The sequence below is a fragment of the Papaver somniferum genome, chromosome 3, assembly GCF_003573695.1.
Source record: "Papaver somniferum cultivar HN1 chromosome 3, ASM357369v1, whole genome shotgun sequence".
Lineage (NCBI taxonomy): Eukaryota > Viridiplantae > Streptophyta > Magnoliopsida > Ranunculales > Papaveraceae > Papaver > Papaver somniferum.
In genome coordinates, this window is record NC_039360.1 from 154,015,791 (window position 1) to 154,030,932 (window position 15,142).

General features: G+C 35.4%; 1 protein-coding gene across 1 annotated transcript; it reads right to left on the bottom strand.

Annotated features, from left to right (window-relative positions):
- Positions 1–14,349: 14,349 nt before the first annotated feature.
- LOC113360128 (N66 matrix protein-like) lies at positions 14,350–14,811 on the bottom strand. The gene has a single exon (XM_026603672.1). The coding sequence runs from the start codon at positions 14,809–14,811 to the stop codon at positions 14,350–14,352; it is 462 nt and encodes a 153-aa protein (XP_026459457.1).
- Positions 14,812–15,142: the final 331 nt, after the last annotated feature.

The following is a 15,142-nucleotide window of genomic DNA, read 5'->3' on the forward strand; positions in this document are numbered from 1 at the left end:
ACTGGTCATTTATTCATCTTTAAATCTCATTCCCATGAACACATGATAAAATATTATATCCACTGAACTTCCTGTATCGACTAAAGTTCTGTTCAATGTCCATTCTTCCGTGGATTTTGTTGTTGTCCCCTTCTCTTTTCGCGTAATAGGCTCTGTAATAACCAATGTAGATGTGTGGTTCAAATTTTATTTTGGTATTTCTGCCGCTATGAATGTGATTTTTTTCTTTTCCCAATCTTTCAAGGGTGATGTCTTTTCTACCGCCATAACCTTCCTTCCTTCAAAATCTCGTTTATGTATCCTTCCTTTGATGTTTCCATGGAATTCATTAACCATTGTTTTTGTTATCATATTACACTCCAATCTTTGGTCATCTTCATTGACTCTAATCATTTTTATTTTAACTGGTTCACTGATTTGTTTAATCACTTTCTTGATTTGAACAATCTCAACAACAATCTTCAACTTTCAATCTTCAGCCTCCCTGTTTCTAGCGCCATTATGTAGTTGCAGGAAATCCTACACTACACCCCTCATAAGATTTCATTAATATTCAACTCATTTTAGATTAACAATCTTAATATTATTGATGAATCTTTGAACAATTTTACAAGAAAACATAAAGGAATCAAGAATAACCTCTGCTCTAGATTTTCTCTCTCATATTTACTTGTTTTTCACTCAGAAAAGATCTCTCTCTTTTCCTTTACAACTGAACGGCTATTTATAGGGAATTACATAGTGGATGACAGCTAATCTGTCCTTTATTTTCGGATATGGCTTGCGACATTCTCGCAACCTTACAAATGTTAATCTTGCAAACTCTCTAATTTTCGCAGGACCATCACATTTTTCTCATGATTTAGCTGACGTCGTTTATTATGTCATTTCTGAAATTGTTCTGCGACACTGTTGTGTTGTGTTGTTGATAATTTCGCTAAGGCATTATTGCTGCGAGATTCTGATCCTACAATCACCATGGAGTCTTGAGCTCAATACACTTTCTATCCTAGTCAGAGACTTAGCTATAAGTAGACTAGAAATCAAGACTTATAGTTTTGATCACTAACATTGAAAAACATGCTTGAGATAGCAACGGATGTGAGTTCGACCGAGCATTGCTCTAACAATCTCCCCTTTTGTCAATTTTAGTGACAAAACTATCAATACACATGGAATACAAAATTAGATAAATAAACTTTTGTAGCTTCTCTGCCATATGCCTGAACTCCTTGGTTCTTCAACATTACTCGAAATTTTCGTCACTTCCAAGTACTCCAATGATCCCAAAGGTTGTAAGTAAGTTTACAATTATCGTTGTTGAAAACCCGTAGCTATAACAATGAGTAAAACAAGAATTCTCAATCATTGTTACACAATGTCATAGTATTATTACACAACATCAAAGTTCAATTGTATCACAACTTCGATAACAATACTATGGTGATATGTACCACTCCCCCTTAGTCAATACTCCATCTCACATGGAAACCACTCCCCCTTACATAATGATCTGAAAACCATATGTATTTGTAGTGTGAACTACACATTAATTCTCCCCCTTTTTGTCAATAAAATTTGCAAAGGTACGAAAATAGTGGGATCCTAATGAAATTTCCATAGAGACATTTCATGACCAAAAGAAAGCACATATCAACTTGTTAGATGCAATCATATAGCCGAAGCTAGATGCTTTCATCAAGGAGTTTATAAATATACAAGATAACCCCTATAATATTCCACAGCCGCACTCCCCACAAAGATTTGGCAATTAAGCACAAGTTCAATTAACTCTCCCCCATAAAATGTCATTCCCGAAAGAACAACAAGAGCGACCTTACTTTCACTAGAAAAGAAGGATTTCATTGGACATAACAAATCACATACGAATATGAATTTAAATCCAAAATACTCAATTAAATTAACCACAAGAAAACCCATGATTAATTTAATCGGAAATGCTCAACATAAGAGAACATACGGAGCCGCACAGTATATACATAAAAAATATGGATCAGGGAAGATCAATACTGCGGAATAGACAAGGATTCATCTTATTTTGCATCATTATTTGCACAATGACATACAATAGACATAATCCTCGTAAACAAAAGTTCATCCTATCTTCCATCAATATTTGCATAATGACATACAATAGGCTTAATTTTTGTAATGTCAAAAGTTCATTCATTCTTTTATCAATACATGCATATAGACATGTGAAAGACTTAACTTTTGACAAGGTATGGGACAATCTTAGTTCACGGACGCAAACACGCATATCCCATAACAATTTGCAATGTATAAAACCATAAAGATTAATACTGCAAAAATCATCTTCCAAACAATTTTTAGAATTTAACCAAATAAACCTAAAAATAATAAAGATGAAAACATTGGACATAGCTATGTGTAATCACAATAATGGCTATTCCAAAAACTAGTTATTTTTCCTAAAACATAAGAAATAAAAATTCTCATAAGAAGATTTACTAGATGTTAAGATCTTTGAAGAATTCTTTATCGTCCCCGAACTCCTTGTCGTCAACAGCCATTGGGACATAAGGTTCATGAAGATAGGAGTTAATATCAATAAACCTTCTTGACTGATGTCGAACCAGGGCCTTCTGAATCTCATGAGTCTTAAGCACAAAAGCCTTTATTTGTTGAATCTCCTTCCTTGTCTCCTTTAACTCTTCAAGAACATCAGAAAACTTCTGAGAATTTGAAGGAACAACTCTTGGCTTCCTCACATTCCTTCTTTTTCTTTTCAAAATTGAAGGTGTCAGAGATTTTTCTTTTTCCTTCATGATTGATGGCTTCACAATCATATTAACATCTTTTCCATCAGAAGACACGATGCTTGGAGTATCTATATGCGTATGAGTTTGTGAGAGGAAATCACAAAATAAGCTCAACAAGCAGTCTTTGATTGAAAAGAGTTTCAGAGAAGGAAAATATATGTAGGGTTACGAAACCTATAAACACATAGGTTCTTGGACATACAACTCCCAACTCTATAAAAGGCAGAATTGTCAATTTTAACCCTCTTTTTATTGACTAAACAGGGAAGTTCTTTCCAAAATCAATTAGATGTGAAAAGAAATGTGAATTTCAGATTTCTTTAAACAAAAGAAAAATATCAAGACAACTGTAGAATTTTCTTTTCTTAAAGCCTGAGGTGTGCAAGATCTTGTCTCTTTTTAATCAGGCACATGAGACAAGATGCACTTACCAACACAATTTAAGTTGTGTTGGGATGAACATAATTTTTCCATCACATCCCTTTTGATCGGAGTTCATGGAACCCTGTTTCTCATACTTCTTAGACCACAACTTTATCTCCAATGGTATTATTTTGTCCTTGGAAACTAACTTCTTAGACGAAGATAAAATCTTACATACCTCAGCGGTCTTTTGAGAAAGTTTGAGCTTTTTTCTAATCGATTTGCTCTTCGTTGAAGTTTGTTGACATGCCTCAATTTGTGTTTATACTTGTAACACTTTGATAGTTCATGACCTTTGAGTGAAAAATATAAGCACGTCAATCTTGGATATAATTCAGGCATCTGAGATGTGCAAGCTGCTAGATACATAGTGGTATCTGAAACGTCATACATAGAGTTTTCAATAGAAAGGTTAATTTTATCTTCCAGATTGGTTGAGTTTTCTTCTGAAAGAATATCGAGATTGATGTATGTATTGCTGCAACTATCAAAATCAATATTTTCATAAAGAAGTGCAGCACATGATTTTTCGTCTTCATTAGAATTATAGTTGTCAGATATTTCATCAAAAGTTGCAGCAAGACCTTTGTTGCCAGTGTATTTCTTTTGATTTGGACACTCATTTGCAAAATGACCAAAACCTTTACACTTAAAGCACTGAGGCATATCCTCGTCATAAGTTTCATCATTATCTCTATTTTTAGGAGGAACACGATTATGAGGTTTATCTGATCGCTTGGATTTATCTCTGGAGAACCGTTTACTTCTATTCAAAAGAAGATCCCGACGTTGTCTTTTGATCAACGAGACTGACTTGTCAAGATCTTCATCTGATGAATCAGCCTCAGAAAGATCATCTTCAGAGATGTACACACTTTTACTTTTATCAAGTAATTTAGTGTTCTTTAGTGCTTTGAAAGCAACATCCTTACAAAAATTGGACATATGCTCATGATCAAAGATCTTTAGCTTCCCAACCAGCGTATTTCTGGATAGCGTTGCGAGATTATTCCCTTCAACGATGACATGCTTCTAAGAATCGTATCTAGATGGCATAGATCTGAGAATTTTCATCACAATATCCTTTTCAGGAATATTCTTACCCAATGCAAAAGATGCATTAACAATTTCAGACACTTTGTGATTAAACTCATCAAATGATTCTTCATCTGCCATACAAAGGTTTTCCCAATCAGAATTTAGGTTTTAAAGCCTAGCTTCTTTCTCACTGGTATTTCCTTCAAATACGGTTTCTAAGATATCCCAGGCTTCTTTAGACTTTGTGCACGTAGTCACATGATGCTGAAGATCTGGGGTAATGGCATGTATGATGGCATTTAAGCCGTCAGAATTTTGCTTTGCAGCAAGAAGTTCTTCTGGACTATATCTACCAATATCCTTAGGTATAGATACATCGCCTTCTATATTTACCGGAGGATCATAGTCATTAACAACACATACCCATGTTTGAAAATCACGAGCTTGAAGAAAAGCACGCATATCAATTTTCCACCATAAGTAGTTTGAGCCATCGAAGACTGGTGGTACTTTTATGGAGATAAAATTCCTGTCCATAGAGTCAGATCGCTACAAACGCAGACTTGTAAGGTCTTTAAACATGTTTGCCTGCTCTGATACCAATTGAAAAAGCGTGGGTCTAACAACCACACCCAATATTTCGCTTAGCAATCTGTATGGACTAACTCCAATATACTTTTAAGAGAATCAACTAGTCAGTCAGACTCAATCTTAATAAAAGTATATCAAAGAGTTATATCTCACTTTCTCGATTCAATACTTACTCAAGCAAATAGAAATCTACGAGTCTAATTGAATACAAGAGAAACTACTTGAACGGTACCAAAGACCAATGTTCAAGGATCAATCAATTTCAATCAACAACCAAAGGTTGGATTTCCCAATTGATCGATTCAACGTACAACCTGTGATATTTCAATTATATAAAAAAATATAATGCGGAAAAGAAATAAAACAGACATCAGAAGTTTTGCTAACGAGGAAACCGTAAAAGCAGAAAAACCCCAGGACCTAGTCCAGATTGAACACACATTGTATTAAGCCGCTACAGACACTAGCCTACTACAAACTAACTTCTGTATGGACTGTAGTTGAACCCCAATCAATCTCACACTGATCCAAGGTATAGTTGCACTCCTTACGTCTCTGATCCCAGCAGGATACTACGCACTTGATTCCCTTAGCTGATCTCACCCACAACTAAGAGTTGCTACGACCCAAAGTCGAAGACTTTAATAAAAAAATATGTTTAACACAGAAAAGTATACGATAATAGATAAATTTGTCTCCCACAGAAATTCCTACGAGCTTTTGTTCCGTCTTTTGATAAATCCAGGTGAACAGGACCAATTGATAACCCGGACTTATATTCCCGAAGAACTGCCTAGAATTATCAATCACCTCACAATAATCTTAATCGACTAGCGAAAAAAGATATTGCGGAATCACAAACGATGAGACAAAGGTGTTTGTGACTTCTTTTATATATTGCCTATCGGAGAAATCAATCTCAAGCCAATCTTACGATTGTACTCAAATAGGATAGAAACAACAAGATCAGATCATGCAATTACAAAGAAAATAGTTGGGTCTTGTTAGAGCATTGCTCGGTAGAACTCGCATGTGTTGCTATCTTAAGCATGTTTTTCAAGTTTAGTTGTCAAAACTATATGTCTTGATTTCTAGACTACTTATAGCTAAGTCTCGGTTTAGGACAGTTTAATGTAGTTGAGCTCCAGACTCCATGGCGATCATCTTACGAAGACGAAGAACTACTCAAGGAACCAGTGGAACTTCATCCGACTAAAAGGTATTTGGAGACTTGAACTTATCTATCACTCAAAAGTCTATCTATCTCCTACTCTTGAGACAAAGTCGTATAAGTATGATAGTTTTCATACATACACATTTGCTATTTCGAGTCGAGTTTACTCGCCTATCCTTTTCTCGAAATATGTGTTGGTAAGCTTTCGCTTTAACCACTTTTCATCTTAACCCATGACGAAAGTCATGATGACGTTTCAATCTTGAAAATAGCTTTGATGACGATAGTTGTGAATAACGACTGTTATAACATTATAGAAGAATGTTTCAATGATTGAAATGTAGAGTTGACATTACGTAACCAACTATGGATATAAAACATATATAGTGTGTTCACACATTAGTGTATAAATCCATGTGCCGGAAACCAAGTGTGTGCATATGTGTGTATACGGTATTAGTGAAGGAGACAGGTTGGGTACGCGTACCCGTACGTGTACTAGCGGAAGTTTTCGAACCAAAAATTTCTGCTGAGTTTGTAAGTTTGCAAACTGCTAAACCAGTCACCTTAGGTACGCATACCCGTACGCGTACCCATGGAAGTTTTCGACCGAATTTTTTTGCTGAGTTTCTAAACTCAAATCCGGAAGCTATGGTACACGTACCCGTACGCGTACCCAAGATGGTTATATTTCTCAAATCAAAAGATCATGAACTTAAACAATAAATCAATAAGGAATACAATCTTTGCAAACCATGGTTATATTGTTCATGAACTGATTCAAGTGAATCAAACCGATTGTTTTAATTGTGTCTATTCATAAAGACCTAAGCAATTGAACAACTCTTCAACTAGTTCTTATGAGTCATTTGAACTAGTTGTGTGAAGAAGATGAATATGGTTACTATGGAAGTGCTCATATGGATAACCATTGGCTAACTATTTGTGAACCAACTAAGTGTACACGTTTAGGTACGGTTACTCAAACCTAAATGAAATACATTTCATTTGTGTGTGACAAGCTAAGTTTCGATCTAACAGTTGAAAGATATTAGCTTGGTTAAATCAGGTTTTTCATCTAACGGTGAATATTGAATGCTTTGTTACCAAGGTAACTTGGATTGCAAACCCTGATTTGAAAACTATATAAAGGAGACATCTAGCAACTGGAAAAACTAATACCCACACCTCCTGTGTGATACTAGTTGGTTTTGCTAGAGTCGATTCTCCTTTAACCTTAGGTTTCTTCTCAAGACCATGTAGGTTAACGACTGAAAGACTTCATTGTGATTGTGAAGCCAGACGAAACTACTTCTCTTGTAGTTGAGCGATCTGATCTTGCCATTTTCTATCGTACGAGTTCAATTGAATAATTGACTTGAGATTATACCTCTGATAGAGAAAGATAAAAAGAAATCACAAACATCTTCGTCTCATCGTTTGTGATTCCAGAATATCTAGTTTCGCTACCATACGATTTAGATTATTGTGAGGTAATTGATAATACTAGGATATTCTTCGAGAATATAAGTATGGGTTATCAAGTAGTTCCTGTTCACCTTGATTTATCAAAAGGCGGAACAAAACTCATAGGTTTATCTGTGGGAGAGAGATTTATCTATCATCGTAGACTTTTCTGTGTGATACAAATTTGTTTATTGAAGTCTTCGACTTTGGGTCGTAGCAACTCTTGGTTGTAGGTGAGATCAGCTAAGGGAATCAAGTGGGTAGTATCCTACTGGGATCAAAGACATAAGGAGCGCAACTGTACCTTGAATCAGTGTGATATTGATTAGGGTTCAACTACAGTCCAGATCGAAGTTAGTTTTTAGTAGGCTAGTGTCTGTAGCGGCTTAATACAGTGTGGTGTTCAATCTAGACTAGGTCCCGGGTTTTTCTGCATTTGCGGTTTCCTCGTTAACAAAATTTCTGGTGTCTGTGTTATTTCTATTCCGCATTATATTTTGTTATATAATTGAAATATCACAGGTTGTGCATTAAGATCAATCAATTAGAATATCCAACCTTTGGTTGTTGATTTAAATTGATTGACACTTGGATATTAGTCTTTGGTACCATCCAAGTTTATCTCTCTAGTATTTGATAAAGACTCGCATACTTCCATTTGCTTGAGTATAGATCAAATCGATAGATTGAGATATTAACTCTTTGATATACTTTTATCTAAGATTGAGTCTAACTGTCTAGTTGATTCTCTAGAAAGTATATTGGAGTTAGGACATACATATTGTTAATTGAAATATTGGGTGAGGTTGTTAGACCCCCACTTTTTCAATTGGTATCAGAGCATGCAAACACGTTCAAGACCTCAAAAGTCTGTGTTTGTAGCTATCTGACTCTATGGACAGAGGTCCTATCTCTGATAAACGCGTCACCAGAAACAAAGACTCCGTTTCTAATAGGTCTATCAAAGAGAAAGATCTGTCAATCTCGGTTATAGACGAACCTAGTGTTCAAATGAAACAGACCAGTACTGACATGTATTATCCTGATAAATCTGACTCTGTTGCTCAAGAGAAAACAACTAGAGAGAGTAAACTAACTCTAAATCTTGTTAGAATTCAAGCTGATAGATTCGAACAGTTAAAAACATGTCAATATTCTTTTTGGTGTAGTAAAATACTATGGCTCCCACGAAAAGGCTTCTTATAAAGAAAAACCTGAAGTTCGGTCATCTCGTATCTTACTTGAGGCAAAACTTAAAAATGATGCTTTAGAAATTGAACATCTCTTGAGTAAACTCTCCATTCAAGGATGTTCAAAAAGGTCCTCTATACCATCTACTTCTACACAAACTGAAAGAGCTCCAGTTTCAGAAGTAACTTCAGAATCTCTTCCCACTCAAACTGATGAACAATGGATTCACACATCTATTGGAAGAGAGAAATCTCCAAACGATAATGTTAGGTATGCAATCTCTAATCACTTCTGTGATCAAAAGTGTGTCTCTTTTGTGAATCAAAAGGGCATAGAGTGCAAACGAGGAAACCCAAGTTGAAAAACAAATCGTTAATTCAGCTTCGATACACCTTAGATTTGATTCTTAAAATTGTAACTGACATTCTAATGTCTAAACCAATTGGTTTTTGTACACGTTATGTGTTTCCTACCAAGAAAGTTAGTTCAATGAGTTCCTCAAATGCACAAAAACAGAATAGACCCGTTGACAATTATTGTCCAAGAAGAACTCATGTTCTCTCTCCTGTCAGAAATGGAGATAATGATAACCCTGATGTGAAACTTGCATCAAGTGAAGAATGCAGATATGAGAAGATGGATGACAACCTTAAATTGATTATTGGAGGATATAAGGAAATCATCAACATGTTGACTGCTCCATCTAGATAACACTCATCAGGTAATAATCCTCACTATACGTCGTATTATGATGATAGTAAGTTTTATGATAATTTTCATATCATGACACCCTTCCTCCAAAATACATAAGGAAGAGATTTAACCAAAAAAAATATTCATTTGATGAGCTAAAAGCTCATACTTGTGCCACTTAATCACAAGGTTGAAATCTCTCACACAAAAAATCCTGGTTGAGAGATATGCTCAGGTATACTTGTTGGCAATGGTATTTTCGGTTTCTAAAGCTATTTCTTATCGTCCTTAACATGAGTATCTTTGCGAAAACGCTTGAACAAGTATTTGTTTTTTTTTTACTGTGATCAGTTTTGTTTTTGTTTTGGTTAAACTTGGTGGTACTCTTATACTCTAAAATTTCTTCTCTTATGAGACATTTCTTTTGGAGTCTTTTTGATTCCCTCATGTGAAAAGAGTTTTCTGCAAAGTCGTGTGCAAATGACTCTTGTCCTTCGTTTGGGTCAAGATTGATCTCGTACGGGCTACCCATGTGTCTAGCACGAATCAATTAAGAAAACCCTAAAAAACTTCTTCCCTAAGAAACCTTTAAGTACTCGACCTATTGAGTTATGTAAGTCACGTACGCATACTCTAGGCTTTTGGTTGTCAAGAATGTCTTCTTCTTCATCTCACTATGGTGATTTTGCAAAGGTATTTCTTGGGAAAGGTTTCGGTTTCGAATCAAAAGGGAGGAAGAAAAGAACTCTGGTAGAAGATGGTGCACCGAATGCCTCATGCTACTATGCATACTCACATCAAGATGTTGAGACTGAGGATATGGTTTCTGCTGAAGTGATTCATGATTTTCTTAAAGCAAAGCTGCAACTTGTTGATACTATGAAGGATCTTAATGTGATTAGAACTGAGTTGAAAAAGGTTACTACTGACCTTGGTCTCATAAAGTCACATGTTAAAGGACTTCTCAATGAGGATATCTTCTCTGAAGATGCAGTTGATGATACGAAAAGCAAGCTCAAAGGTCGCGAAACCCGTGAAGCTGTCGAACGTGAACTTTGATCAGTTTTCTGGAAGACATTGTTTTTGTTTTTGTTTTTCTAGGAGACTTCTTAAGAGAATTTTTATTCTTGTTTTTGTTTAAGAAGGATAACTAGGGTTTGTAATAGCCATTATTGTGAGTACACATAGCTATGTCCAACGTTTTCATCTTGCATTGTTTTTAGATTTATTTAGTTAAATTCTAAAGTGATTTGGAAGATGATGTTTGCAGTATTAATATTTATGGTTTTATATATTGCAATATGTTATGGGATATGTGTGTTTGCGTCCGTAAACTATTATTGTCCCGTATGATGTCAAAAGTTATCTCTTTCATATGTCGATATGCATGTATTGATACAAGATCGATGAACTTTTGACAAACAAAAGTTAAGCCTATTATGTCAATTCTTTGATGGAAGATAGGTTAAAATCTTTTGTTTACAAAGATTATGTCTATTGTATGTCGTTATGCAAATAGTGATGAAGATAAAATGAATCTTTGTATATTCCGCAGTATTGATCTTCCCTGATCCATATTTTATGTATATAATGTGCGGCTCCATAAGTTTTCTTATGTGAGCATTTCCAACTAAACAAATCATAGATTCGTTTGTGATTAATTTGGTTGTGTATTCCGATTAAATTAATCATAGGTTCTCTTGTGATTAGTTTGATTGAGAATTTGGATACAAAATCATTTCCTTATGGTTTTTGATGTCCAAAGAAATCTTTCTTTTCTTATAAAAGTAAGGTCGCTCTTGTTGTTTTTTCGGGAATGACATCAAATGGGGGAGAGTTCTTTTGAACTTGCACTTAATTTCCATATCTTTGTGGGGAGTGCGGCTGTGGAATATTTTAGGGGTTATCTTGTATCTTTATAAACTCCTTGATGAATGCATTTAGCTTCGGCTTTATGATTGCATCTAAACAAGTTGATATGTACTTTTCTTTGGTCTTGAAGCATCTCTGTGAAATTTCATTAGGATCCCGTTTTCGTACCTTTGCCAATTTTATTGACAAAAAGGGGGAGAATTAATATGTGGTTCACACTACAAATACATATGGTTTACATGTTTTTCGGATCATTATGTAAGGGGGAGTGGTTTTCATGTTGAGATGAAAGTTGAAAATGCGGGGGTACAACAACCTCACCCGATATTTCGATTAACAATCTGTATGGACTAACTCTAATATACTTTTAAGAGAATCAACTAGACAGTCGGACTCAATCTTAATAAAAAGTATATCAAGGTGTTAATATCTCTATCTCTCGATTTTATCTTTACTCAAGCAAATGGAAATCTGAGAGTCTTTATCAAATACTAAAGAGATAAACTTGGATGGTACCAAAGACCAATATCCAAGTGTCAATCAATGTAAATCAACAACCAAAGGTTGGATATTCTAATTGATTGATCTCAACGCACAACCTGTGATATTTCAATTATATAACAAAATATAATGCGGAATAGAAATAACACAGACACCAGAAATTTTGTTAACGAGGAAACCGCAAATGCAGAAAAACCCCGGGACCTAGTCCAGATTGAATACCACACTGTATTAAACCGCTACAGACACTAGCCTACTACAAACTAACTTCGATCTGGACTGTAGTTGAACCCTAATCAAACTCACACTGATTCAAGGTACAGTTGCGCTCCTTATGTCTCTGATCCCAGTAGGATACTACGCACTTGATTCCCTTAGCTGATCTCACCTACAACTAAGAGTTGCTACGACCCAAAGTCGAAGACTTCAATAAACAAATCTGTATCACACAGAAAAGTATATGATAATAGATAAATCTGTCTCCCACAGATAAACCTATGAGTTTTGTTCCATCTTTTGATAAATCAAGGTGAACAGTAACTAATTGATAACCCAGACTTATATTCCCGAAGAACAGCCTAGTATTATCAATCACCTCACAATAATCTAAATCGTACGGTAACGAAACTAGATATTGTGGAATCACAAACGATGAGACGAAAATGTTTGTGATTTCTTGTTATCTTGCCCTATCGGAGATATAATCTCAAGTCAATTATTCAATTGAACTCGTACGATAGAAAATGGCAAGATCAGATCGCTCAACTACAAGAAAGTAGTTTCGTCTGGCTTCACAATCCCAATAAAGTCTTTCAGTCGTTAACCTACAGGGTCTCGAGAACAAACCTAAGGTTAAAGGAGAATCGACTCTAGAAAAACTAACTAGTATCACACAAGAGGTGTGGGGATTAGTTTTTCCAGTTGCTAGATGTCTCCTTTATATAGTTTTCAAATCATGGTTTGCAATCCAAGTTACCTTGGTAACAAAGCATTCAATATTCACTATTAGATGAAAAACCTGATTTAACCAAGCTAATATCTTTCAACCGTTAGATCGAAACTTAGCTTGTCACACACAAATGAAATGTATTCATTTAGGTTTGAATAACCGTACCTAAACGTGTACACTTAGTTGGTTCACAAATAGTTAACCAATGGTTGGCCATATGAGCACTTTCATATTAACTGTATTCATCTTTCTCATAACTAGTTCAAATGACTCATAAGAACTAGTTCAAGAGTTGTTCAATTGCTTAGGTCTTTATTCATAGACACAATTGAAACAAAATCGGTTTGATTCACTTGAATCAATTCATGAACAATATATCCACCGTTTGAAAAGATTGTATTCCTTATAATTTATTGCTTTAAGTTCATGAACAACCGATTTGAGAAATAACCATCTTGGGTACGCGTACCTTAGCTACCGGATTTGAGTTTACAAACTCAGCAGAAATTTTTGGTCCGAAAACTTCCATGGGTACGCGTACGGGTATGCGTACCTAAGGTGATTGGTTTACTAGTTTGCAAACTTACAAACTCAGCAGAAATTTTAGGTATGAAAACTTCCGCAGGTACGCGTACGCGTACGCGTACTCAACCCGTCTCCTTCACCAATACCGCATGCACACATATGCACGCACTTGGTTTCCGGCACATGGATTTATAAACGAATGTGCGGATACACAATATATGCTTATATCCATAGTTGGTAATCTCAATTCTACATTTCAATCATTGAAACATTTTTCTATAATGTTATAACAATCGTTATTCACGATTATCGTCATCAAAGCTATTTTCAAGATTGAAACGTCTTCATGACTTGCGTCACGGGTAAAGATGAAAATGGTTAAAGCAAAAGCTCACCAACACATATTTCGAGAGAAAGATACGCGAGTAAACTCGGCTCGAAATAGCAAATGTGTATGTATGAAAACTATCATACTTATACGACTTTGTCTCAAGCGTAGGAGATAGAATAGACTTTTGAGTGACAGATAAGTTCAAGTCTCCACATACATTTTTGTCGGATGAAGTTCCACTTATTCCTCGAGTAGTTCTTCGTCTTCGTTAGATAATCTCCATGGAGTCTGGTGCTCAACCGCACTTAACTATCCTAAACCGTGACTTAGTCATAAGTAAACTAGATATCAAGACATATAGTTTTGATCACTAATATTGACAAACATGCTTGATATATCAACGCATGCGAGTTCGACCAGGGCCGGCCCTGGCATTTTGCTGCCCCAAAGCATACCCAGAAAATGTTGCCCCCTTACATACAACAAAATACAGTCAGGAGCATAAGGTGGTGTACAAACTATGTTAGCCTCATTATCTGTCATATTTAAGCCTGTAAATACATATATGAAGTTCCCAAATGTTTCCACAAGCTTGTCAAATATCTCAACAGAACATATAGCAAAGCATTGTTCAAAAAACAATAATAATAAAAGTTCATTCGAATAATAACACAGATTACCATCTATTCGAGAATGACCCTTCACTACCAAAAAAATGATAGCTAGAGAAACAATCGTTTTTGGCATCTCCAGGGAATATGACATTGTCAACTCTTACCAGACCCTTCTCTCATAAAAAATCAACAAGTTTTTTATCAATTGTTTCCCAATTACCTGGATCAAGCATGTCTTTATCTGTTAACTTATCACCACAATTTCCAACTTCATTATTTTCTGCTGTTGTGTTTACATAATCCTCATTTCTATCTCTATTATCACCATCAGTACCTTTTTTCTCATTATTCACCTCATAGCCACCATCATTCCCATTGAGATCATTCATACCGTTAGCAGCACTTCCATAATTCTCATTGTCATTAACACCATTATCAACAGCACCAACATTCATATTCCCATCAATCCCCTCATTAACGCCATTATTAGCAACACCAACATTCACATTAACACCATTATTAGCAACACCAACATTTACATTACCCTCCTCAGTCCCATTATCAATAGCCCCATCACTGACATTCCCTTCATTCATGCCATTATCAGCAACACCATCGTTCTCATTCCCCTCATTCATACCCTTATCGCGGCGTTCCCAACTATTGGTTGATTCCTAATCAAAAACTTATCAAAAGAACCTGCAAGAGATTTAGTAGATGCCAATCTCTTTTTTTGGTTCTTCCTATTTTGACATCCAAATAATTGTTTTCTTTTCAGAACCATACCTGCAATTAATCCAACAAAGAAAAATGCTCAGCAAACAAGAACAACAAACAAATTTTTTTCCACTAAAAATTGGGGGTTTAAAAATTTTTGCCCTAAAATATACAATTTTTCTCATTCAGAACACATTATTTTGTGGTGTTTTGAGAATGAGGTTTTTAGAGGATTCACTGTGAATCAAATTC